Source organism: Rousettus aegyptiacus, unplaced genomic scaffold, assembly GCF_014176215.1.
Source record: "Rousettus aegyptiacus isolate mRouAeg1 unplaced genomic scaffold, mRouAeg1.p scaffold_m13_p_5, whole genome shotgun sequence".
In the NCBI taxonomy this organism is placed as follows: Eukaryota; Metazoa; Chordata; class Mammalia; order Chiroptera; family Pteropodidae; genus Rousettus; species Rousettus aegyptiacus.
Genome location: NW_023416308.1, coordinates 34957178 through 34983345, shown reverse-complemented (window position 1 = coordinate 34983345; position 26168 = coordinate 34957178). Strand labels below are relative to the sequence as shown.

The following is a 26168-nucleotide window of genomic DNA, read 5'->3' as shown; positions in this document are numbered from 1 at the left end:
TCCTGACAAATGAAGAAATTGAGCTCAAAGTTATTTGCTTCTTCACATTGTGAGAGAAAATGGGAAGTTACCTCCCTACCCCCTGGTTTTAAACTCTTACGAAGTCTGGACCAAGAACAGGAGTGTAAATGCTGAAGATTGTTCAAACCTGATTAGACCCCAGAAAGGCTTGAGACACTCAGGCCGTGAGTTCTTCTTCCAGGCCCTTTGACCTCTGAAAACAAAACACTTCCCCATTTCTTTGCCTTCTGAACACTAGTTCCTTTCCTGGGAATTGAGTGTGTACTTAAGATTCCCCTGCTCAGTGCATTGCACCACAGGCTGGTGTCACCAGCAGCAGGCCCTTACCACAGAAACTGTAAAACGACTCTGACTGAGACCTGTAGCCTGAGGAATATTAGAACAGAATGCAGTTCCCAGTCACTTCTACTTCTCTAATCTAAGAGTTCTGCTGGAAGAACTCTGAAAATAGGAACTTCCCTCCCAAAGAAGGAAGTGCCCTGCCCTAATTTGCTAATTCTGCACCTCAGCTTTGGGAGCTTGCAAACCCTAGTGTGTCAATAAGCTCAGTTCGGCATTAAATCTCCTGCTTGGCTCTTCCACAAAGCCCTTGACAGATTAGGGAATTAAGTTTATCGAGTATTTCTGTAAGAGGGGAAGAAATATCTGTGAACTCAAAGGCCCTTCAAGCCAGACATCCTCCTGGTTTTGCAATTCAGTGGCCTTTAAGTCAACGTTATCATTTCCTATCAGTAGAATTTCCTTTAATCAGTTCCTACCTAGAAAGAGTTATTACTCTCTCCTAACGAAAAATGTGGGCAAAGCTCCTAGATTATGGTCAAAACTTAACGTCCCTAGTGCTACTGCCTTAGTTGCAGGCCCTCCTTTTCTCTTCTTCCCTGGTCAATTGAAACTTTTTCTCACTGGTTGTCCTGCTGCCTCCAATCCATCCTGCCACCAGACTAGGCTTCTTAAAGTATAGTTTTGACAGCATCACAAAAAAACTTTACACTCTCCCTTTCTCCTGATTGAAGTTAACAGTCATAATCTAATTCCTAACTACCTTGAAGGTTTACACTATTCCGATACATATATCCTAGGCCGAGTGACTACCAAGTCACAGAATATCACAATTCTTTTTTCATAATCATTATTCGAAGCATTCCCTCTGTCCTAAAGCATGTTATTAAAATCCAATCCACTCTTAAAAACTCTACCCAAATACTGTCCTCCTTATCAGACATTCCAGCTAGAAATAATCCTTCCCTCCTCTAAATTTCCATAACTATTTATTTCTTACACCTACCACACATTAATTTATGCTATACTGTCTTATTGGCTTTGGTCTTCCACAGTACCTAGCACAGTGTAGGTACACAAGTGTATTTTTTTCCCTCATAGTCAAATGCTAAATTTAATGGAGTATAGGATTGGATTGTTGGTTACAATGTCATTCTCATTCCTGGATTATTCTAGAGCTAACTCAGTTTGTATCACATCATGTAACATGTGGCACTTTTCTTACTCTATTTCACCTTCACCCCAAACCACATCCTCATTCTGCACCTGAAAGTCAGTTGACTGAACATATTTGAAAAGTAAATGTTCTTCTGAGGCATGATATACTGTTTGTATTTTGTAATCTCTGTCCTCAATTTGTCATTCTCTGCATCAGCAAATGGAGACACTAATCATTTCATGGAAAACATTTCCAAACAGGCTTCCAGCTTAGAAGAACTGGGACAGGATCTTCTACTGCATTCCTAGGCAGGGAGAGAGGGTTTTGAAGGAAGAATAAATGAAAAACATGCTTCAAGAAAAAAAAGTACTCTCCATGTTTGGAAAAAGTGAAGATTATCTGAGGTAATCAGAACTGTAAGCACCTGGAAGGACCACCCTGGTTCTTTTCTTTACTCTGTAAAATGTCCAAAAGGTCAGAGAAATACCCTGCAGTCATGAAGGTGACAAATCAACATGAATCTGCCTGATTCCCAAAGGAAGGATTTTTTATTCCCAGATTTCATCTCTATTTCTTCAGATCTGCTCCTAACAACAGACCAAAAATGTTGCAGGGGATAGAGATAGAAATAGCTAAAGAAGGAGTCTGCGGTTCCCATAATCCACAAAGGGAAGAGTCCTAAAGTTTCTGCTGTTTTCATTATAGCAAGTAAGGTGCCTAGAGATTCAGGTGGCAGAGAGATGACACGGCTCCCATCAAGGGCAAGTTGTTCATCATACTCCCATTCCTAAATTTGTTTTTCCAACCATCCATGACTTCAGGAAGTATCCCTAAGAGGGAGCACCTCCAACATTGCCATATAAATAATTTAAATAGGAAAATTTGAGAGACTTCCAGAGACGGTCAAGCAAGTCCACTAGAGGGAGCCCCAACCAATCAATATTGCCCAGAGCTGAAGTAGTTTCTCAGCACTAGTGTAAAAATCAAACACATAAGGGAATAAGAGAAGAGAGGGAATAAATTAAAGTCACCATGAGGGAAAATAGCCCTGTAAACCCTCGGTTAAAACCCAGGGCTTTCAGGATTTACAAAATCAAAGATTTAAAGACCAGAAAACTGAGACTGAACAAAGTTAAATGGTTTGCCGAAGTTTACATATCCAGAGGGAGGGACTAGAACTCACAGCTCTTGTCTCTAACTAGTACCCTTGCTTCTACTCATCCACCCCTCTTGGTCAGCACCCTAGAGTCCATGCATCTACCTCTCCTCTGTGTCTCATTTCTCTCAAGTGAGAAACTCTCTCATCTACCTTCTCCTGCATTTATTTCCTTCATACCCCATAAAATGCTTTCCTGACGGGATCTTCAATTTTAAGCCTAATAATGTCATTTTGCTAATGAGACCTAGGGTTATAAGTTATCTGCAATGGCTACCATCAGTCCTTTTCCTCTATATCAATACAACGACATTATTTCTGAAGTGTAAATGCCATATATAAGTCTCCAATTGCTGGCAGTGAGTGCTACATGGAAGTGAATGACTTTGGGATTGGGAGAGAATTGGCCCTCTGAGACCTTGGTATTTTAAGCTTTATACTTAGCCCATTCCACCTTTCCATGAACTCCCATGTTTCCTAGTTGCCTGGACTACATGTAGTCTCTGGAAACCCAAACTTCCAGTTCTCAGTCCTGCCCCTGAAGGAAATTTGCCACCTCAGATTGGCTCCCAGAAACCCAGTTTCCTCCTCAAGCTCCTAGCTGGTTGGCCTTTTCTCTGCCCCTCCCCATGAGTGGGTCATTCCCCAGGGAGACACAACAGAGGCAAGAGACTCCTATAGGAAGGAAAAGTCAGGGTAAGGATAATGCGAAGAGGGAAGGGACCAAGTACTGAGATTTATTTTTTCCAAAAGAGGGTTGAGAGGAGTGATTGCTGTACTTAGATCCTGACTGATAGAAACAGCTCCATCCTCCCCTTGACCTCAGCCTTGCCTAAGGTTCCAAGGAGATCAAGTGTAGAAGCTTCTAGAAAGTATAAGAGACAGATTTGGAGACTAGAACTCTAACTCTCCTGGGATTCCTCGTTCAGTCTAGGGATCAGGAAAGCATCCCCACATCCAGACCTAAATATAAATCCCCTTTATCCCCTAGGACGGCAAGAAGATGCCACCTAAGACCAAAGGAAAAAGGACGAAAGCTGGGGCACAGAAGAAGAAAAAGAATGCAGGTAATGGTGAGTCAGGGTGGTTGGAGGTGAGTGCCCCTGCTTCTCCATGCTCTGTCTCCAAGACCAAGCAGAGCTGCTCCAGAGAAAATTCTGCCCTCTGCATGACAAGACGAAGCTTTCTTGACCCTCCTCCTTCACTTCCTCATATGCAGGGTCCAAGGAGCTAGGAAAGTGGGAAAATTGGTACCCAACCCTCCCTTGAGACCCTTTGGCTCTGTCTTCCTTACATGTTCATTACACATATTTTGAGAACCTACTGGACAATGAGGACACAGTGGTGAACTCAGTAGATTCTGCCATCAGAGATACCTCATTTAGAGTCCTCAGATCTCTTGCAGGAAGAAAGTCCAAAGTGTGGGATGAGGATGGGAGGAGAGTAAGGAAGTCTGAGAACATAAGCTGAGGCTCTGCCAACTTGCCAGGGCAGATGTGGAGGCCAAATCCATGCACAGGCTGACAATGTTGGAAAAGGAGTTGCTGCAAGACCGCTTGGGTAAGAAGGATGGAAGCTCTGGGGATGATAGACGTAGGCCAAAGGGGCATTTCTGTATCCTTGGAGGCTTGGAGGGTTGGAGCTATGGTGGGGGGGCTAAGCTGACCTCTACTCTAACCATCTCGTAGTAGAAAGGTTATCATGAATTAGGATTGTAAGGAAGGGGTGGACAGTGAGGGCTAATGATCCAGAAACTAGAGGGAGTTTTTGCTTTTTAGTAATGAAGAGCCCATGGGATTCTAGGGGGTGGGGAGGGGCGGGGAAAATAAACCCAGAATGAGAATTAGAGTCTAAAAACCTACTGCCAGGTTTTCAGAAGTGGGCAGAGCCCATCAAGCCCTTGGGGGCTATTTAGTAGGGTCCCCAGCCGGTGCTGAGAGCTGCTCTGGCACTATTCACAGCTCTGCGGAGGGATGAGGCCCACCGAGCCAAGGCTTCTGCAGAAGAGCTGAAGCAAAGGTTGCAAGGACTGGAGGCTGAACTGGAAGGGGCTCGAAGTGAAGGGAAGGCCATATTTTCAGGTGTGTGATGCAAGCAGGTAGGCAAGAGACAGTGGCCTGGAAGAAGACAACCAAGAGGGCCAGAGGATACAAGGAAGAGAAACAAGAAGGACTTTCTTCTGCCATGCCTAGTCTCAGCCTTCCCAGCACAGCATAAATCAGGCAGGAATCTGAAGGAAGGAAAAGAAGGCATCTAAGATTCCAGGCAGGGACCTTCCAGGGTGCCTGCTGCCACACTGTTGATGCTTTATGGGTTACAACATGCAGTCATAGCCTTGGTCTTATTCAACCCATGGGAGTGAGCAGGGAGAAGGGCTACAATCCCCATCCTGAGCTGGCATGGGGGAAGAGGATCTGGTTTCCTAGCTCTTCCCCAGGTTTTCAGGGTCACCCAGCTCCTCAGAATCACCATGAGAACCAAGAAGGCCTTTACACTTCTGTCCCATTGGACCAAGCAGAGTCCCACACCTACTATTTCCCTCCCTTTCTCCACCGCTCCATCCCCACTGGGTCTGTGGCTGCCCACTGCCCCCATCACAGAGATGAGTCGTCAGTGCCGGTCCCTGCAGGAGGAGATGGAAACTCGCAGCAGGCAGCTGGAGCAAGAAGTGAGGGGCCTTCAGGTGCAACTAGGTAGGCTTCCCACCCTCTAAGCCCTTTCTCTCCAAATAGCACTGAGCGGGTCCCACCTGAAGGGGTGGACTTTAGGTCCTTCTCTAGAAGACTGCAATCTAGGCTCTTGTCTCATTTTCCCCATTGACCCTTCCACCTCTGAGGATTGGAACAGAGGGTTCAGGATGCCAAAAATCTTAAGTCATCTTAAGATTTTTAAAAAGTCCTAAGTAGAGAAGACATAAGTCTCTCACCCCATTTCCCCCTCTCAATAGTCTCTCCGAATCCAGTTCTTCCCTACCCCTGCCATGTCTCTCATAAGCAAAACGTATTTCCTCTTAGTTTAGCTGATTTTTACAACAAAACTAAGGGAAAATATTTAACTTATTTACTTCCACATCTTCAAGGCTTAGGGCATGGTAGACCTGAAATAACTATTTGCTAAATAAATGAAAAATAAAATAAGCAAATAAGCAAATATATCCAAATAAGCAAACATTAAAAAACAGGAAGTTATTGTTTTCTTCCCTCTTGGTTTCAGGATAGAGTTGAAATATGTTAGAATGGCACACAAGATTTTTCATTATTTTGGCCTCAAAGTTTACTTATTCTAAAATATTTTGCTTTTGTTTGGCTATTGTTATTCAAGAGTTGCTTATCTGCCATGCAGACCCTGAGCTCTTTTCCTAATCTTTGCCTTATCTCAAATTTAAATGAAATCAATACTTATTGAGCACTTCCTATATATTAGGTGCTTTCGCATACATTATCACATTTAACTCACACAGCAAGCCTACAAGTATGTGACATTTTCTCTTTAAAGATGAAGAAACTGAGGCTCAGAGAGAAACATGCCCTATGTTACACAAGTAGTGACAACCAGATTTGAAACCCAGATTTCTTGTCCCAAGCCTGCTACTGTCTTTACTACACCATGATGGTATTTCAATTTTTCACAAGGATTTTGGGAAAGTTGACAACCCTGGGGGAGTCTGGAATGATCTCATTCATGTTCTACTTTTGGGGTACTCTGGAGAGTACTACTTTGGAGACTCTGTTCAAGGGTAGAGTGTCACCATCTTGTCCTCTTTCATCCTCTGCCCCACCCCATCTCACCCTCCACCTCCCCAGAGACATGCCAGAGGGAGGCTGAGGCTGCACAGAGAGAGGCTAAGCAGGCCCTCAGTGAGCGGGACCAGACTCTGGCTCAGCTTCGGACCCACGTAGCAGATATGGAGGCCAAGTATGAGGAAATCTTACATGTAAGCACCACCCTCTGAAGCCAATCATCCCAGTACTCATCATTCCCCCATCACCATAAACCCCAACTAGTGTGACAATGACAGAGGAGAAGCATCTCCACAGGGAACTCTGCTCTATCTTGAGAGACGGACAGCCAGGGAATGAAACCATGCCCACCCACTAAGGATAAGGACTTTAAGGAAACACTGGTAAAGAGAGCTTACAGACCAACCTGGGGCACCCCTCACCTTGCCCTCTCCCTTCCTGGGGCCTAAAGCTTGGTGTCTACAGGACAGCTTAGACCAGCTCTTGGCTAAGCTGAGGGCCATCAAGCCTCAGTGGGATAAGGCTATGCTGAGACTCCAAGCCAGGCACAAGGAGCAGCTCTGCCAGTTTGGACTCAACCCCCTGGATCTTTGAGGCTGTAAGCATATAGTCTCCGGGGCTCTCTGAGGCCCCAGCAATAAAGCCGTCCTGATATAGAAGTCAGTGGAAATTTGGGTGGCTTTTTGGCAAAGGTGAGTGCCTCTCATGAGAACATCTCGGTTCTGAGCTGACCCATTAGCCTGAAGGCTGAATGATAGAAGAGAAATTTGACAAGGTCTCAACTTTCCTAGAGAAAGTGGGTCCTGCCCTTTGGGCCTGGGGTCTTTTTGGTCTCTTTGAACCACTGCCTTCTACCCCCACCCACACAAATACAGGCAGCCAGATTTGTGGGGAAAGGCCATTTCTATGATGGACCAACAGTGACCAGGCACCAGCCCCCACAATCCTAAGGTGTCCACAGAGGAAAAGTGTAACTGGTCTCCAAACCCTTGTCAATACATCTCAGAGTCCTGGAGTCATGCCTCAGGCAAGTTCCAGATGGCTTCGATCCTAACCGGCCTATAGCCCACATAAAAAGGGAAAACTCTTTGTTTCTCTATTCTACTACAATACTCTCGGTATTACTTTACTTCTGGCCACCAAATATGGAGGGGTTTTCCCCATACCTAGCAATTCTCCAACTCTTCTGTGGACACCAGCTTGGTGTCCTACAATTTAACTCAATTCTTACACTATCTACCTAGAGATCTCATAGGTTAAGGACTCAGTGCCAGAATACACCAATCCCAAACCCAGGTTGTCACCTGTGCTTCTGACCAACTGGTTATATAAATCAGAGGTTGCTCAGGTTCTATCATTTGCTAGAGCAGCTCACAGAACTCAGAGAAACAGTTTCTGTATTCCATTACCAGTTTATTATAAAGGATACAACTCAGGAACAGCCAGGTGGAAGAGATGCCTAGGGCAGGATATGCACATGGAAGCTTCCACCCTCTCCAGGTATGCCACCCTCCCAGCATCGCCACATGTTCAGCAACCTGGAAGTTCTCTGAACCTAGTCCTTTTGGATTTTTATGGAGGCTTCATTATATAAGCATATTAATTAAATCATTAGTCATTAGTGATTGATTCAACCTCCAGCCCCTCTCCTCTCCCAGGGGGCCAGGGTGGGGTGGGGGGCGGGCTAAAAGTTCCAACCTTCTAAGCACATGGTTGGTTCCCCTGGCAACCAGCCCCGAATCCTTAGGTGCTTCCAAAAGTCACCTCATCAACAAAATTAGGTGTGGATAAAGGAGCTTTTTACAAATAACAAAAGAACCCTTAATGATTCTTATTACTTAGAAAATTCCAAGGATTTTAGGGACTCTGTGCCAGGAATGCGTATGAAGACCAAATATATACTTATTATAAACCACAAAAGTATACCACTCATCTTAGGCAGAATTTCATCCTTAGGGCACTGCTCACAAAGCTCCCACATGGCTTCCCCTGAAGTCAAAGGGGAGGCTTCCTGTTGGGCCCACCTGAGGCCTCTGACCATACCCTCTTCTGAGAGTTGGGCCCAATGAAAGGAAGGGAGAAGGGAGACCCTGGGCAAGCCTGTGATTGATTGTGCAGAGTCCTAGAGGTCCAGTTTCTGGTTAAAGAGAGTAGATCAGCTCCTACCACCTCAGGTTGGAGAGTGAAGACAGGAAAGCCAGTGGGTAGGTCTGTGCCAGGGAGGAGAGTGCTACAGCAGATCTGAAGCTACAGCCCAGTCCTAAGCAGAGAGAGAAAGGAGAAGGTCATTCACGGACTAGAAGAATCCCTTTTTCCTGCCCCCACCTGCACTGGAATGCCCAGGAATGGAACTTGTTCCATGGGTCCTTCTGTCCCCACCTACTATGGCTAAAGTCCCAATCAGTGTGCCCCACCATGCTTTACCCTGCAGCCCTCCTGCTCTGCCCACCTCTCTGGTTTTCCTCTGCCCTACTCTGGCTGCTCACAGTCCTGTCTCTTCCTCACCTCTCCAGCCCCTGGGGGAATCCAAGCTTCTAAGCCCTGTGGAGACCTGGTCGCCAGCTTCAGGCACAGGGGTGGCTCAGTCTCAGACAGTTGCTGAAGCCTCTCCAGGTCATTCTCTCCACCCACAGAATACCCGTTCACCTCCAGAATCACATCTCCCTTTTGCAGCCCTGCCCGGGCAGCTGAGCCTCCTAGGGTTACCTGGTGGCATCAGGGGTGGGAGGAAGGGTGTGGAAAGGTTGGATACAGAACACAGAACACCATGGAAAATTTTTCTGGTTGCTCTAAGGCTCTGTAAGAGCTCCAGAGGAAGACTCATCAGGAGGTAAATATTGATAGGATCCATGGCCCATGAGGTATCAGTCACCTGGGAGATGAAGACACATCGCCCACTGGCCACACAGCTGAGTTGGAAGCCATAGCCACCGCCAGGCCCGGGGTAAAGAAAGCACTGGCGGGAGCCACATGGGACAGGAGGCACAGCTGTATCTTCAACTGGAGGGTCCTTTGTCTCAACCAGAGAGGCTAAGCAGGTATCCTGGAGAGAGTGAGGAGCCTCTGTGCTCTCAAGGAAGAGGAGCGGGGACAAGCGAACCTGGAAGGAGGCAGATCAAACAAACCTGTTGCTTCACCCTCCACCTGAGCCCTGCTCTATTCCTGCCCCCACCCTAACCCTTGTCCCTCAGTTCGCACCATGCTGAAGAAGCGGTCAGCCTCAGGGTCGACGACAGTGAGGGAGACATGGGAGCCCTGTGCCCGGATCCTGGAAACTGTCTCCTCATGGCCCAGCCCTTCCACACTCTCCCCAGCCACAGCCACCAGCCGGTCTCCAGCCTTCATCCCGGCCCTCTCAGCTGGCATTCCTGGGTCCACCTCCCACAGGAACTGCCCTGGGACATAGACATCATCCTCACTGCTCTTCCCCCACTTACCCCCAATGCCAGCCTAGGCCATCATGTGCAAACTGGGGGACTGCCCGGGGGGATACGCAGGGGAAGGTGACCCAGGGCTGGGGCTCAGACAAGGACACCACTCATGTGCACTGAGAAGTGTGTGTGTTTCCACACACATATGTACACTGTGTGCCCACTCCAAGGCCCACCTTTCCTACCCACCCCAGGACTCCCACTCACCAAGGTGACCTCCAAGGCCCTTCTCCTCCCGGAGCAGGAACCCGAAGCCCTGGGGTCCTTTCTCTAGGTGCAGACAGCGGGGCTTCGTGGGAAGTGCCCAGCCCTCTGCCAGGGGTGCAGCCAGAGGCATTCCCAGCTGGCGACACCGTTCCTCCACCTCTGGCCCTGCCACAAGCAGGGTCACCTGCTCTCCACTCTGCCAAAGCTGTGGGGACCCAGCAGGGCCTCAGCGTCAACTACCTGGGAGGGCAGAGGCGGGCACCTCCTCACAGCCCCTCTTTCCAGGCCTAGGAATGAGGCACTAAAGGTAGGGGAGAGAAGGGCCTAGCACAAACAGTAAAGAAAAGGATGATGATGGAGGTACAAGTTTCAGATCAGGGCATTAGGTGCTTGGTGGAGGAGTCTGCTTCCTGCCCCAGGCCCAGAAGGGTAGAGGAGGAATGGGGAAGCAGGCAGCCATACCTTCCTGCTGAGTTGGTTATGGGTGAAGTTCTCCACACTGACCCCATTCACTTCTAAGAGTCGGGCCCCAGGGGGCACCCCTGCCCGCTCAGCTGCTCCTCCAGTACTCAGGACCAACCAGAAAGAACCCTGATGTTCTGGAAGCAAAAAAATAAAAAAATAAAAAAAAAGTATTAGTCTGCTGGCCACCTGAAGCAGGGCTGAGATTCCTCTCCTGACCTCCCTCCTGAACCTCTAAGCTTACTGTGGGTGACACTAAAGCCAAAGCCACCCTCATCTTTCACTATGTGGCACAGCCGTGGCCGGACCCCTGGGCCAAGAGTAGGACAGAGGCGGGCACCATTCCCCTGCTGAACTCGGACCATATCATGCACATGCTTCGCCAAAACCGTCAGCAACACCCGAGGACCACTGGCCCGGATACGGCGCACCACCTAAACAGAGGACAAATCTGGTGAGGCTGGAGCCGGCCCCTCTTGCCGATGGAACCAACATTTTTCACCATGTGAATCAGCTCTCCAGATGCCTTCAGTAAACTATTCCAACCTGGACACCCTTAAATCCTGGGATGTGGGGGAGGTTGAGGCTTGGGTCCTATCCCTGTATACCTGGGGAGATGACCCCAGCTTCTCTCTCCCTGAGTTGCTATGGAACATTCTCCTGTACCATGGGGAATCCCAGCCCAACCTTACCACCTCAGAGTCTTCATGTTCCACGATATGGTTATTCACCCCCAGGATCCGATCTCCTTCCCGAAGGCCCTGGCGCTGGGCAGAGGTGCCTGGCTCCACCCTGCACACCGCATGCCTGGCCCTGCCCAGCTCCTGCTGTACGTGGAAGCCAAAACTCTTGCCCTCCTCTTTGCTTAGCAGACAGAATCGAGGCCGCTCTAAGCTCCAGAGATCTGGAGGGGAGGTAGGCAGCACAAAAGGTGGAGGAGGAGGAATGTGGCCCAAGTACAAGTCAACTTGTGCCTGGCAGATCCTGTCCCCTTGATAGAGCACCATGTGGGTTGGGCAGTGGGGCCAAACACTGTGTGGGCAGAGTGGCTAGGATGGAAGGAAATGCCCAGCCCCCTCCTCTGCCCCACAGTTACTACCAACCAAGGCTGTTTTCAGAGGGAGGCAGAGCGAGTAGTTACCAAGGAGATGGGAGTACTGCATGGAACCCTGATGTCTCTGGGGAAGAGGAATGGTTGCCCAGGCGGTGAGGGAGTTACCGGAGGGGTCTTGGTCTTCGGCCAGGGACAGAACAGGATTATCAATGCCCAGCTTCGGGTTAAACTCAAACTTCCTGCAAGGAGGCCCCAAACTCTACTTGAAGTGCTAACAGCAGCTAAAGAGCTTCCCCACCATCAAGTCTCTCCTCCCCTTGCCCCAACCATTCATAGTATACTACTTACAGAGGTAATGAGGCCATGTCCTGGAGATCTGCTGGGCAAAGGGGTGAGGGGAAGAGAGGCGCATTATGCCTCTCCCCAAATCCCTCTTGCATGGTTATTAACTCAAAGAACTTAGGGGAACCCCCAAACTCAGGACTTACTCCCTCTGTTTTGCTCCAAAAGGGTCTTCCCTTCCCCTTTCTTCCCCTCCTCCCAGGCCATGGCGCAGAAATCTGAGCATATCAGTACAGGGCGTGGACCAGGAAAACTGACATATCAACTTACCTCCCCTCCTGAATTCCAGTCTATTTGCAACAAGGCTCTAAGCCCTAAAACCTGGTCCTAAAACCTCAACCAACCAATCTGCCCTCTGACAGCCCTAAAGTTCCCTCCAGAGGATTTCTCCCGGCCTCCTACCTGCGGCTGACTCCATAGGTGGATCAAGGACTCAGTGCTCAGGGTAGGGACAAGGTCCATTGAAACCAGCTGACCCTCCCACTTACGCCCCCATGTCCCGCCTCCTTGAAGACGCTGCCTTGGAAGCAGTGGGGTAATGGTTAACAGAGGAGAGTCTTAACCCTGGGGAAGCACACATGTTCCTCCTGCCCCAATCCCTGGGTCCCAACTCCTCCAGAGACTCTGCTGCTGTCCCAGCTCCCCATATGTGCAGAGGAAAGTTGACTGTCCAAGCCTGGGGTAAGTACGTGTGAACAGAGTGACGGAAGTCCTACAGCCCCACACAGCAGACCAGTATCTTCCTCATGGGTACCCCCAGCCCTCACTGCTTCTGAACCTAGTACCTAAGAACCACCTGTAACAAAAAGTGGTCAGTAATTTAACCAGAATGACCAATAAAGTACCCTTTTTTGAAAGTACCAGGCAATGAAGAGGCCACAGTTAGGTGGAAGATACAGTTTTTTAATAGCACCAATTGGCACACATGCCCCTCAGGGCCACCAAACGTGGGTACCATTGTGGGAAGGGGAACATGAGCCTGAGGAGCAAGTGGCTACGGGCCACTTGGGGTCCACAGAAAGCATAAAAGCAGGAGGTAGAAGCCCTCCAACACACTAGACAGTAACATCCCTGGCAAGGCAGACTAAGAAGTGCACCCCCTGGTGGCACAGAGCTCCTTGAGAGGAGAGAGAGGCAAGGTTGATGGTGGTGCTACAGGGCAATTTGGCTACCAAAATGCCATATCCTCTGGTCCTTCTAGCCCAAGGGAAAGGAGGCATGTTCCATGACCCTGGAAATTCCTGACTTGAGAGCACTGGTTGGAGATGTTCTAGGAGGGCTGTTGGCACAGCTATGCCCATTCCTTTGCCTCCAGCTCCGAAGGGATATTTCTAGAAGTAGCAGTACAAGCAAGCCAGGAGGCCATAGAGGGAAAGGGCTTGGGGCCAGGGGTCACACAGCTAGGTGCTTGCTGCCACTATCTCAGCTTCCAGGGCCTCCCAACTGTTCCAGGAGGGCCCTGACCTCGCCCTCCACTCGAAGCAGCTGGGCCTTGCGCCAAGGATTAAGAGTGGCTCCTCGGTTATCTTCCAGATCCCGCAGCAGTAGCTCAAGGTGGCGCTGGACCCGGCCCTGATCCCAGCTGTTGAGGTTCCGCTGGACTTCACTGAGAATCACCGACCAGTACTCGGACACTGCTGTCCCCTCTGTCAGCGATACCACTACTCGGGCACTGCCTTCAGCATTGCCCCCCAAGTCCCGCAGGACCTGGCGGCCCTCTGAGCTCAGCTCATTGAAGTAGAGACTAGCAGGAGAGAGAAGAGTAGGTGTCATTCAACAAGGCTCTGAGAAGGAGGGGCAGAAGGGTGGTGGGTGGACAAAGAGTGAGGGGGTTTCACAACTCAGTCCTTGGCTATGGAATGTAATGGGGTGTGTCTGCAATAAGCCAGAGATGGACGGTGGTGACCAATGGGAGACAGGGATGACACTAGAATTTAGTGGGACCAGGGACAGTAGGAGTGGGGGCCACCAGGACCATAGAAGAAAATGGTGGTAGAAAATCAGGGCAGGGTAAGGGCTAATCACAGAGGGTGGGTTGGCTCAGAAGCAGGTTGACAAGAATCAAGTCAGAAGCCAGGAAGAGAGAACAGGCCCAGGCCCGCCCCCTAGAGTAGAAAAAGCACAGTGGAGAGAGTGAAGGAAGCCTGAGGCTGGGGAACAGAGTCAGGCTGGAGAAGGCAATGACCAGCAAGCAATAAGACTCACTGCAGCAGCTCCAGAGAAGGATGCTCCCGGGCAGCCTTGGCCAGAGCCAGGGCCGCTGTGTCACCGGCACCATTGTAGGCCACATTCAGCTCCTGTAGCTGTTGGTTACGGTCCAGTTGGGCAGCCAGCAGCACCAGGCCCTCATCCCCAAGGCCCGTGTGTAGCAGGGACAGGTGTGTCAGAGAGGTGTTTCCCGCTAGCCCCTCTACCAGCAGGGCCACACCTGCTGCCGTCAGTGGATTGTTGGACAGCCTATGGCCACAAGCACCCCATGTTATAAGGGCCCATGGCAGACACCCTGTGCTTGGGCCAAAAGGGTACACAGCCTGGGGCAGAAACCAGCCTGGACTCAGAGAAATGCAGATCTAGGAGAAAGGGATGGAAGAATAGCAGTGTGGTACACTGCAGAGGGAGAATGGGGCGAAAGCTGGCTTCTCCTCTCATCTCCCTCCTTCCATTCTCCTTTACTGACTTCCTTCTCCTCTTCCTTTTCATTGTTACCATTTCCCTTTTTCCTCCTTGTCTCACCTCCTCCCCAGACCCTGCTGTCCCATCTTTCTCGCCCTCCCTTTTTCTCTCCTCATTCACCTCCTTTATTCTAACCAGAAAATGGGAACCCAGAAGTTTGGATCCCCAGTAAACCAGTCAATACTTTGGGAGCATCTATTGAGTGCCCATCATTAGGGGCATCCTTGTGAGGTATAGGGAAAATCCTGGGAGATCAGTGACACTGTTACCAGGCAACCTGGCTGAGTATTATTCCACCCCAATCCTCCCCCAAGCTAATTTTAGCCACATGAGAGGCTTTCTTAGCACCTGTTGCTGGTAGCATCTCACCCCATCCCCCTTGCCCTACTGCTTATACTAGATCTAGGGGGCAGGACAGGACAAGATTCCTACCCCCTTTACTACACCATGGGTGGGCCTGTGCCAGGCATACTGAGTCAAGGGGCACATTCTTGACCTTAGCTGGCCATCGGAATGCCCAAAGCCTCCTTCCAGCCCACTCCCAGGGACCTCACCGCAGGGTGGTAATTTGGCACTGGTCATGCAGCAGCAGGTCTCGGAGGTCTCTGCAGGCCTCAGGGCCCAGGCTGTTGAGTTGCAAACTGAAACAAAAGGTGCCAGAGGGGAGGTAAGAAACCAAGGAAGGAGTTCAGTATGGAGCTTGCCCACTCACTGGGCCCCTTTCTCACTATCCTGTTTCTTGCAGTCCACACTGCCCTCTCTTCTGTTGCTCTGTCACCTCCACCCATACTAGACTTCTCCATCCCACCCCTTGGTCTTTCCTCAGTACCTTTGGTCTCCCTAGCACCTTCTCTTCTCACCTCTTCACCTCCAACCCTCTCCTTTCTTCATGCCTGTGCATGAGGTCCTCACCCCAGCTTCCGGGCACGTAGGAAGACAGGCATGAGCGTGCGTATCCCAGCAGGGTCCAGCTGGCAGGAAGCCAAGTTCACTTCATCCAGGACATGCCTTCCACTGCCCAGTACAGCTGCCACCACTGTGCACTTGAGGGGTGTCATGCGCACACCCGCCAGGTTGAGCTGGCGCAGGGAGCTGAGCACCTCAGCAGAAAAACGCTGATTCTGGAACTCGTAGTGGAAGAAGAGGTGGTCAAGAAGCTCCGAGGGGGGCAGTACCTGCCGTCCCAGCTTGCCCAGCTTCTTCTTGATAGCCTGGGCATTCTCCAAGGCATCCAGGTTCTTGATGGGGCAGCCAAGCTGAGCCAGCATGGCCCGATTGTGAGCAGAGAGAAGGCCTCCCATGAACATGGGGAAAAGCTCAAAGACCTCATCCTCGGGGGGCTCGTCTGGGTGGCGCCGGGGGCCCTCCACACCCAGGATACTGGCAGCCATCTGGTCCAAGACATCGTCATTGTTGTAATCCTCCTCTCGGAACATCTCCAGCACCATGGCCTGGGCCACCGCTTCACGGCTTTTACCCACCACGCGCCCAAACACTCGTGGAACCACCTAGGAAAGAAAGCAAGGCAAGGGCACTGCAGCTTCCCACGTGCCTGCTCAGCTTCACAGCTCAGCTTGAGGTGCATGTTCCCCAACTGCTCCAGCCTTGTATTGTCTCTTGAACTCACAGCATGATTTATCTGATCATACCACTTCCCTGCGGCAACACCTTCCCTGGCTTGCCACTGCCTGTGCAAAATATAAAACTTCATAATTTGGTCCCAATTTGATCTTTTCAGAGTCATCCTTCAACACTTGTCTCATGAACTTCAGACATAAATTCTTTGTTTTTCCCAAACACCCCATACATTTTCAAGCCCAGGAGACGGTGGGAAGGAATTGGCATATATTATTCAGTTAGTTTGGAACCAGGCTAGGTGTTATAAATACATCACCACCTTCACATCATCATCTGAACAATGATGACTGAATTCACTCCCACTACTTCAAGACCCTGCAACATTTGGTCTCTGCCAATCACAGTGCCTTCACAGGCCTCTCACCCTCACTCTGCTTCTGTCCTTGCAGCTCGCTCCCTCTTTCTCTTTTATAACAGTGCCAAGGTTTCTCCTCCTTCGAAGCTGTATACTCTTCCTGAGGTGTTTACCCCCCAATTCTCCTCCTGGCTAATCCTCCAGGAATCAGACTAAATGCGATTCCTGCACAAAGGCTTTCCTTATTCCTCCAACCTAGGTGCCACATTATACACTCAGCACCCGAAACTTTGCTTTCCAGGCATTTACCATATTTTTTAACTACAAGGTTAATCTGACATGTTTGTGTTCAGACTGTACCATCAAAAAAGGCAGAAACCTGGGTTTTGTTGTTTTTTCCTCAGGATCTAACACACTGCCTGGCTCATAGTAGGCACTCGAATATTTGTTGAAGAAATGAATGTTTGGGAGGTTTGCAACATCACCTCCTGTCCTTGCAATGATACTAAAAAGAAAAGCGGTATTTCTTCCTCTGGCAGTGAGCCACGAGATTGTTTTGCAGTGCCTCCTCCAATATTTGGTTTTGTTTTTTACTTTTTATAAGTGAAGTTCCTACTATGGATGTTTTAGTGCCCCTCCCCCAACATTAATCTGGGGATGGAGTAAGAAAAATGTCACCCTGGGAGGTTGCATCAATAGGAGCAGGAAGAAATAGATGAGACCAGTCCTTGGCTAGGCAACCCTCCCTTGGAGAGGGCTTGGGAGTGCGGTGCTAACAATTCTGGTACACTATCAAAGAATGGAGGGGCTTTCTGGATCCCATCAGGAGACCACAGCCTCTCATTGCAATTCAAATAATGCAAGCACATCCTCAAAGGGGTGGGGTGGCCTCAGCAATGGCCATACCTCCCAGTCAGAGGTAATAGTGTGAGAAGGGGTGGGCTGCCTGAGCCTGTTTTTATTTTTAACAATTAAATAGCACTTACTAGGTGCCAGGCCCTGAAGATAAATACATTTAGTCTCCCTATTGGGCCAATGATATTGATTCTATTATTATTCCCATTTAAGAGATAAGGAGCCTGAGACACAGAGAGGTTAAGCAACCTATCCAAGGTCACAGAGCTAGTATGTGGCAGAGCCTGGATTTGAACCCAGGTAGCCGCATCACTGAATCCTCATTCTTAACCCTATGCTTTGCTACCTATGAAAAGGAAAACTTGTTGAAATTTTGCCAGCACCGACCATGGCTCTGCCTCCTCAAGACCAGTTACTAAAACATCCCTAGAGGGGACAAGGGTTACCTAGCAAGGTAATATCCACAAAGTATCAGTAATATCCACAAAGTATCAGTAAAGTTTGGCACAAAAAGCACAGGATTCAGAATCATGAAACCTGGACTCAGATCCCAGCTATTCTATTTACTATCCAAGTGATCTTAGACAAGTTCCTTAGCCTCTGTGTGCCTCAGGTTCCTCATTTGTAAAAAGGATCATAACAGTATTTCATTTATAAGGCACCTGGCAGACATCAGCAGAGACTGGATCCTTCTTCTCCTCAAAAACTTAGCACAGCTGCTCTGCTCATAGCAGTTCTCAGGCCTATAATTTGGTTTCTGGAGTGGACCTGCACCCCAGACAGACTGTCCTAAGCCAATTACCAGTGCATTTATTCTCCTGGTATAAATTAATAAAATGGCATCTGCTTTATAAACCTGTCTCTGTTGATTCAGTTAGGATGAGTTATCACTCCCAGAGTCTAATCACCTCGAGGGTAACAGATACAATTAAGTGTCTGGACCCTGAACTATAGTGACTCCTGCCTCCTAGCAACAAAGACTAGGAGAGCTGCAAAAGAAAACCATTTTATGGTTGTAAGATTATTATTAAAGTCCCCGAACCCTCAAATTCACAGCGTCCAAGCCTTCCCCAACCTTTTGGCTTCTCTCTCTCTCTTCCTTATACGCCAATACTACTAAAATCCAGATTACCCAAATCTAAAACCAGAACCAAGATGAGGATTCACAGCTATGTATGAAGCAGCAGTTTTCTTCTGGGAGAGGAGCAAGGGGTGAATAGGGAGCAGGGGGCTGATAGCCTGGGGTCCTGGGCTATTACCTTAAGCAGGTTGAAGAGTAGAGGCAGGGCCCGCAGGGGCAGCAACTTAGCCACGATGCCGAGGACCAGGCTGACGTCCTCCCCAACACGGCCTACAAACTCAGCCACTTCCTTTCCCACTTGCTGCAGAGTTGTCTTACGCAAACCTAACACAATGTAGAGGGCAGCCAGGTATTCCTGCATGGCAGGCACAGTGAACACAAAGGTGCCCAGGTGCCCCGGCTCCACGCATGGGGCTAGAAAAAATCTCAGGGCATCCCGACGGAAGACACGTAGCAGCTGAAACTCCTCTTCTGTCCTGATGCCAGCTTCCAGGCAGCCATGGACATCCTCTTCAGAGAAGTAGGTCTTGCGGGAAGATACCCCCTCATAGGCCAACTTACCCATGGTTCGGGCTGCATAGGCCATCAGGGACAACTTGGAGGGGTCAGTGCTGTCTAGCGTCTCACCACTGAAGTTTAGACGCAGGAAGCTGGTATAGATGCTTGTGAGGGTTTGGCCAGCTGGTGTGGGGGCATGCAGGAAGTGCAAGGTGGCACAGACAAGCCAGCAATAAGAGGGCAGGAAGCAAGCAGCAGCGATCTGGTGGTGCCCTTCCAGGTTCCTAGAGAGCATCTCTACCAGGTTGTCACGCTGAGCTGGCGTGGCTGAAACACCTACACCCCCAGCACTGTGCCCGCAGTCTGACTGATTGAGGCGGAGCTGGAAATAGAGTTTCTGCAGGTTGGTATCAGAGAAACCACAGATCTCACCATAGCGGCCCACATACTTGCTGGGGATACGGCCAATGGCAGAGGGTCGGGTGGTCACCAGAATGCTGGCCTGGGTAGAACATGGTTGAGGGTTAAGAAAGACCTTGATATCCTGACTGCCTCACTCCCTAGTATTCAAGGATGAAAATGATAAAAATTATATTTAACAATTACTAAGCACCTACTATGAGCCAAGTCACTATGCCAAGCAGTTTGTATGCAGTTATCTCATTTGATCATTACAACTCAAGGGGAGAAAGAAACAGAAGCTTGGGGAAGTTAGTGACTTGCTCAAAGACACACAGCTGGGAAGTGGAGGGGTCACGATTTGAACTAACCCAGGGCCTATACTCCTACCCAATAAACATGTGGGCCCAGGACACAAAAATCCTTAGGTGGCAAATCAGGGGGAGAGATGGCAGGGAGAGGCAGGGGACGACCTACCTCAGGCAGCATATATTTGCGCAACAGATTGACTATGATCGCAGCTGGCACCTCTGGCTCTTCAGGGTCACTACAAAGCCCTGTGCCTGCCAGCCGGAAGTCAAGATTGAGATGCTCCAAGCCATGGAGCACAAAGAGTAGGCGGGACCCAGTGGCGGCCATCAGGGGCAGAATCTCTTTCAGGGGTGTGTAGCGCTGGGCCACAAGTCGGCACAAGGAGGCAGGGGCAGGGCCCAGGGATGACAGGTCCTCACAGGAGAAGGGAATGAGCAGCTCGAAGGCTGGCAGCCGCCCATAACACCAGTCCAAGACCATCTTGCGCACCAGTGTGCTCTTGCCTGTGCCCACCGTCCCGTACAGAACCACTGTCTGCACCCGGCGCCCACAGGCATCTGGGTCAAAGAGCTGAGACAGGGCTAGGGTGGGGAGCCTGGCTGAGGGCAACTGATGTTCCAGGGCCAGCACCGAAGGTGGGCGAAGCAGCTCATCAGGGGTGCACTCACGGATCACAGGGTCCACATGGACTGTGTCTAGTGCAAAGGTCGGGCCAAACTGGCGCTCTTCCCTGGGAAGCCGGCTGAACCACTCAGCCAGGTTCCGGCGATGCCGCTGGATGGCTTCTGGATGGGAAGGCAAAGATAATGTGTCAGGGAAAGGCGCCAGGATATATAAGAGCTTAGAGCCAGTCAGGATAGTAGTAGGGTCAGGCTACAGAGTCAAGATGGCACCAGGAGATGCTGGGGCCCAGAATGGTGCTAGGCATACAGGAAGGACTCCCTCAGAAAACACAGAGTGTCCAAAAGTTCAGAACCACTGAGGCAGAAAGTGGGGAGCCATGGGATGAGTGATGCTGTGCCTGGGCTGACTGGTTTCACTGTTATATCTGCATGCAATCTTCATCTGACTTCTAGACCCAGTATTTTGAAGGTAGGGATAGTACATCCCTCTCAAGACTTTGTACACAGTACATGTGCATTGCATGAGTGTTACAGGAAGGGATATATGGACATATTGATGATAGGGTGAAGGAAGGTGAGCCCATTGATGGGTGATGACAGTGAGTTCTCTGTGCCTCCTTCTTCCTGCCTGCTTCTTCCCCTAGGACTCTGTCCCATCCCACTTCCCACTGAGATCCCAGCCAGCCCCTCTCCTTAGGCTGACTGAAGAACCAATCTCTTTACCAGTTGCAGAGGTGCTCCAGAACAACTGTTTATGCCTCCCTGATGGGGGACCACTGCCCACTGAGCTTCCGTGGTGGCGTAGAAAGGCCCTGGGAGCAAGAAGAAGGGATGAGCTGGGGCTTGGTTACAGGCTTAGATTCTAAGCCTCTCTGCATTAACAAACTTCTGGTTTCCTGAGATCCAGACCCAATCCTGAACACCCAAGAGGAGGCTCTCTGACTCTCACATCCTTCTTAGGGACTAAAGTCTCATCCTTAGCCCTCCGGCCTTCCATCACTGCCTGTCTAGCACTCAGGCTGCTCACTGCCAGACCCCACCCACTTCCCATAGATCCTCCCACTGGCTGACAACTGTGACTTGTACTGTAGATGATGTATGCCAACTTCCTCTTAAGCCCGGTAGCTGACTGTACCGTCCCACTCCAGGAGACCAACCCCCGCCCCCCAGGAGATTCGGCTCTCTCCAAGTCTTGACTCTTTTCAGGCTACTCTGCTGTGCTCAGATGTGTTCTAAGGTATGACACCAAGCTCTCACCTAGGGGGGCCCAGGGGACACTCCCCTTTAAGGGCCCAATTCCAATGGATCAGGAAAGGGATACGTTCATCTACAGAGAGAAAAGAGAAGAAATAGCATCCAGATCCCATCCAGATTTCCTCATCAACACGCAGACCCCATATCTACATCAAATTTTCCATTACTTGCTCTCATAGTATCATATAGTATCCCTTTGTAGCCATTATTATGCAATTTTAAATTTTGTTATGTGATTATTTTATTAACATTTATTTCCATTTCTCCCACCATGAAAGCAGGATCACATTTGTTTTTATTCACAATTATATATTTAGAACTTAACTTAACACAGGGTCTGGCACATAGCAGGCACTCAAAAAAATATTTGTTGAATACGAAATGAAATCAGACCAGTGTTCCTGGACTTACATGACTATAGGGACTCTCAAAGATCACCTAGTCTGATTTCCTTATTTTAGGATGGGAAAATGAAAGTTCAGAGAGGTAAGGTGACCTGTCCAAGGCCAACAGCTAGTGAATCACAGAGCTGAGACTAGCACATCAGGTGTCTGGATCCCTGCCCTCTTGGGAGGCACCATCTGGTATATGAAGAGGAAGGGAAAGGTAGAAACAGAAACTCCTGCTTCCTGCTTCCTGCTTCCCGCTTACCTGATAGCTGGAATGCTCTTCCCAGACCAGGGCCCCAAAAGGCCCTGGGCAAAGGGCGGTTCCACCTCATGGTAGGAGAGAAGGTCAGAGCCCAGGTGATTTAGCACACAACCTTTATCCTGTTCCTCTGAAAGAATAATGGTATAAATGGATCACACACAACCCAACACCTCCCCACACCTACCTTCCTATGCAAAGCTCTCCTCCGGGAGAGCATCAGACTTTCCTTAAGTCAGCATTGCCAAAGCCCTGGCTTGGCCTTCAGATCACTTCTTCTCCTATATCCCTCACCTAAGTGATCCCCATTTTATTTCCTACTACCTATTGCCTCTTCCCTGAGGCTTTGGGAAACTTTTCTCCTGAGTTCTAGCCTAGTGAACTGCTTTACTTAGGTATCTTTTTTTTTTGCTTGGCTGCCAGAAAACTCAGATGAGTCCTATATTCATTTTCAGTGGCTTTCTGGAGCCAATATCTTCCAGTAATAATTATACACTCCCCTTTGCATTTTTTCCCTCGCTATCAGGTCCTTTTAGCTGAATTTTAACAGTTTTATCATTTTAGCTTCTCTGTGACTTTTATGTAAGCAGCTTTTGAGGCAGGCATAAATAATAAATAAATGAATGCACTTCCTACTTGACATCTCCACATGGATATCCTGTCCTGGTTTCAAGCTTTTCACATGTAAAACTGAACTCACCATTCCCCTCCCCTTTTAGTTACTTCACTGCAATCTTCACAATTACAGGATTAGAAATATGACTTTTGTCTTCAATCCTTCCTCCCTCCTTCACAGTTGGAACAGTCCTACAGATTCCACCTCTCAGTGCTTTGGCAGCCTGTTCCTATTGCATTGTCCCTGCAGTCACAGGCTGGCTAATAAAGGCTCACAATTCATCTCAATTGGCTCCGTGGGTCTTAGATTTGATGGCACCACAACACATTGCCCCCTGTGAAAGAATCATACCCAACCTCCTAAGACCCTGCTCTAAGGTCCTTTTTCCTGGGAAGTCTTTCCTGATCTGAGCTCCCTTAAAAGGAGTGTGCTGCTACTTGGCACCTGGTCTCTAGAGATGTGGCTCCTTACAGGTTGGGCACACTTAGCAAGAACTGGGTCTGCTGGGCTCACCTGCTAGCAAGGCCAACCAGTAAAGGGGTAGGCTGGCACTCTGAGCAGGAGTCCCAAGGACCAGAAGATTAAGAGAGAGCCCTGGAAAGCTAATGAAGTTTAGGGAAACTAGCTCAAGTGCAATTAAATCATATCCAGGGCCACTGGATCCAGGGCCATTTCAAGAAAGGACTCATGGAGGGAATGGGGTGGTGGTGAGGCCAACGCTTCCTCGATCACCCCAGGTCTCCAGGGCATTAAAAAAGAAGTTTCAGCAGTAAAAGTACAAGGGATGTGCTCCCACAGGCCCAGTGCTCCTCCCCCCAAACTAAGTCCCAAACAGCTCTTCTAGTTCCAGTTGGCTTCAGAACCCACGGGGAGAGCCTGCCAGAATGCCCACCACTCAGTGCACCAGCACCAGCTGGGTCCTACTCGTCCGGGGTCACGAACGAACTCCCCGCCTCACTTGCGTAGCACCGCCTCACCCGCCAACCTCCGCCCTGCTGCGTCACGCCCTGCTAGGCTGCGCGCTGCAGTCCAGCCCAGGGCGAGGGGAGACTCAGCTGACTAGGCTTTTTTACCCGAGGCTGCCGAGGCTGGGAGTCTGTTGACCGCCGGCGTCTCCCGCTTGCTCCCAGAGGCCCCGGCGCGGCGCTTCTTGCCTGCCCGCCTTGGCATCCAGCCCTGGCAGTGGGTACGGGAGAGAACGAACTCAGGCGCTCGGGGTCCTCGGGGTCCTGGGAGAACAGGGAGAGAGAGGGGCCGGATGCCCGGGAGAGCAGGCTCGGGGCGGAGACTTACTTCCCCATCTGTTCCTGCGTCGCCCCCGCCTTCCGTGGCTACAGAGTTCAATCCGGGCAGGCCCCGCCTCTAGGACTGCCCTCTGCAGGTTACCAAACGCCAGTCCCTTCCAATTACCTCACTGACCACCTCCCAGTCGGGGGTTGTTGTAATGCCCATTTTACAGGAGAAACTGCAGTTTGGAAAGATGAAGTGACTCGCGCAGGATGATCCAATTTGGAAGCGACAGAGCCAGAACTGGAATCCTGGGCCTGGATCTTCCTACCTCACCCTTGAGCCTCCCTGAGGCACCCACCCATTCCCAGATTATTGTTCCCTCTGCTCGCCTCTTTTACTCCTCATCCAACCTCCTGGCAGAGATCTGAGTCAGGGCCTTCTTGGGTCCTTTCTTCTGTACCTGGCTCTCTTCGGACTCCAGACCTCTGTGTACAACTTTTGGTCACTTCTTTAGTCAAGGAAGCAGAAAGAATGGGGCCTGAGAAACAGTTCCCACCCCAACCTGCTCTTCTTGTCTGGTGTTCAATTAGGGCCTAGCCCTGGGACTTCCTGGTCCTCAAAGCCCCCACCCTCATCCCTCTGCTTCCAATGTAGCTGATGGAGGAGCCACCCACCACCCACAGCCAGGGCATGCCTCCACATGCAAATATGGTGTGCAATGTGCACTGAACAAAGCTGTGCAACAGGGAACGCATAGAGTTCCACCAGGTGGCGAAGAGGACTGTGTGATCTCTACTCTCCAACCAAACTGAAGACTGTTGATATGTCATTTATACATTTGTTTTCACTGAACACATGGTATTGGGGTACTACTGAACAACCAGAACAGGGTATTCAGGAACCAGCCCATAGCAACTCCCCTCCATGAGACCCAAATGATAGTACTTTGGAGACGAACAGAAGGCTTAGGAGAGCCTGGGAGAGGAAGTTACTGACTACCTCTGGCAGAGGAGGTGACATTTGACCTGGATCATAAAAAAATAAGTTAGGGAAGAGAAGGGCATTCCAAGAAGTAGGGAAAACGGCAAATATGCCTTTCAAGAGAAGTTCTGAAAGGGGAGTAGAAAAGGATTGGGGAAAGTAGAGCAACCCTATGAATATGGTCCCAGGGGTGACCAGAGGCCCATTTGGGGCCTGGGTTCTCATTTAGCTTTACTTTACTTAACTAGCCATGAGAAACAGACAAGCTCCCAGCTGCAGCTGCAGTTACTAGGCACAGCTCAGAGCAAGCTGTTCCCCTCCCCCAACTCCTAGGCATTAGATAGTCTTGTAGGCTTTATCAATAACATTTAATTTGACTAGCCTCTTGCAGACTGAAATACTGTGAGTCATGCTGTGAGCATGTGCTCTATCATCTGACCTCAGGATGGGATGCCAGGTGCTGTACAGCCGTCACATAGAGAATAGTCTTGGTCATTTCTGTTCTTCAACACCTTGCACAGGCTGTGATACAGAGGTGGCTACATTTAAGATGATCTCCAAGTCCGTGAAGGTTGGTACTCAAAGCAAATGGGTCCATTTCAAAACCTGCCTGGTTGCGCAGGGAGTATTCATACCTCACCTGTGCAGGTTTCTGGCACTAATGGGACAAATTACAGGTGCTTCATAGTGGCAAAAGCACTATATCTTGAGAGCTTACTCGAGTCACTTATCCAAGCCTTGGTTTCCTTCTCTGTAAAAGGACAAAATGATAATACTTATCCTAGTAGCCCCTTGGGGTTGCTGTAAGAATCAAAAGAGCTTTCTTCGAAAATATGTGAGCCACTCTGCAACTATTCTCTGTGCCTGAATGGCCTTTGCTAGCCCCAGATTAGCTGTTCATTTCCTTAGTTCCCAGGAGAACTTACAAATGTGTGAATGTGTAAATGTTTTAGTCTTTCAGGAGTGTTTGCATTTTAAAAGAGAAAGAGTAAAGATGAAGAATCTTAAAAATTTTGTGCCACCATAAGGAGCCATATACTGGTATTACTGCAGGGAGAAGACGGCACCCAGAATGCCCCCTAAACCTAGCTAGAATACCAGGAATTGGACTTCTTTCCATTTCCTACTCATACTCCCAACCCCCATAAGAAACAAAGTCAGCCCATCTCCAGAGAAGCACCTAATCAGAGATTGGAGTCAAATCTAGTTTGGGG

At 49.6% G+C, this 26168-nt stretch overlaps 3 protein-coding genes across 10 annotated transcripts; 1 reads left to right on the top strand and 2 right to left on the bottom strand.

The window, feature by feature from the left end:
• The first annotated feature begins 3323 nt into the window (after positions 1-3323).
• On the top strand, positions 3324-7647 carry CCDC153 (coiled-coil domain containing 153). The gene is given in 7 exon segments (XM_016139389.2): positions 3324-3688; positions 4110-4175; positions 4577-4696; positions 5216-5308; positions 6419-6549; positions 6821-6929; positions 6932-7647. Coding segments are annotated over 7 exon segments (615 nt in total). The 5' UTR covers positions 3324-3618; the 3' UTR covers positions 6958-7647.
• A 100-nt stretch (positions 7648-7747) lies between these two features.
• Positions 7748-12621, bottom strand: PDZD3 (PDZ domain containing 3). Of its 6 annotated transcripts, none has more exons than XM_016139379.2 (11): positions 12254-12621; positions 11858-11885; positions 11597-11748; positions 11148-11359; positions 10700-10889; positions 10456-10592; positions 9994-10198; positions 9554-9750; positions 9228-9455; positions 8861-9061; positions 7748-8615 (listed from the first exon to the last, which is right to left on the bottom strand). In XM_016139379.2, the coding sequence occupies exons 1-11, from the start codon at positions 12267-12269 to the stop codon at positions 8586-8588; spliced, it is 1596 nt and encodes a 531-aa protein (XP_015994865.1). In that variant the 5' UTR covers positions 12270-12621; the 3' UTR covers positions 7748-8585. The 6 variants fall into 6 exon arrangements, with proteins under 6 accessions (XP_015994865.1, XP_015994868.1, XP_015994864.1 ...); XM_016139382.2 differs by having other exon boundaries at positions 11675-11748; XM_016139378.2 differs by having other exon boundaries at positions 11858-12621.
• A 112-nt stretch (positions 12622-12733) lies between these two features.
• NLRX1 (NLR family member X1) lies at positions 12734-24063 on the bottom strand. 3 transcript variants are annotated; one of them, XM_016139364.2, is made up of 11 exons: positions 23817-24063; positions 22131-22257; positions 21483-21552; positions 20949-21037; positions 20271-20387; positions 19768-19853; positions 18572-19393; positions 15437-16032; positions 15079-15165; positions 14057-14308; positions 12734-13595 (listed from the first exon to the last, which is right to left on the bottom strand). In XM_016139364.2, the coding sequence occupies exons 2-11, from the start codon at positions 22198-22200 to the stop codon at positions 13274-13276; spliced, it is 2511 nt and encodes an 836-aa protein (XP_015994850.2). In that variant the 5' UTR covers positions 22201-22257; positions 23817-24063; the 3' UTR covers positions 12734-13273. The 3 variants fall into 3 exon arrangements, with proteins under 3 accessions (XP_015994850.2, XP_015994848.2, XP_015994851.1); XM_016139362.2 differs by having other exon boundaries at positions 19768-20387; XM_016139365.2 differs by lacking the exon at positions 12734-13595 and having other exon boundaries at positions 14181-14421; positions 19768-20387.
• Between the last annotated feature and the right edge of the window lie 2105 nt (positions 24064-26168).

Bases quoted from the DNA above. Each gene is read 5' to 3' on its own strand.
- PDZD3 (XM_016139378.2), bottom strand. From the start codon at position 11,949: ATGCAAGAGGGATTTGGGGAGAGGCATAATGCGCCTCTCTTCCCCTCA. The intron at 10,593-10,699 runs GTAAGCTTAGAG...TTTTGCTTCCAG, and splicing joins TGGCTTTAGTGTCACCCACA to AACATCAGGGTTCTTTCTGG. The intron at 9,751-9,993 runs GTGAGTGGGAGT...TCTATGTCCCAG, and splicing joins GGGCCTTGGAGGTCACCTTG to GGCAGTTCCTGTGGGAGGTG.
- NLRX1 (XM_016139362.2), bottom strand. From the start codon at position 22,200: ATGAGGTGGAACCGCCCTTTGCCCAGGGCCTTTTGGGGCCCTGGTCTG. The intron at 21,553-22,130 runs GTAAGCGGGAAG...TTCTCTCTGTAG, and splicing joins AAGAGCATTCCAGCTATCAG to ATGAACGTATCCCTTTCCTG. The intron at 20,388-20,948 runs GTAAAGAGATTG...CTTCCCATCCAG, and splicing joins CTGGAGCACCTCTGCAACTG to AAGCCATCCAGCGGCATCGC.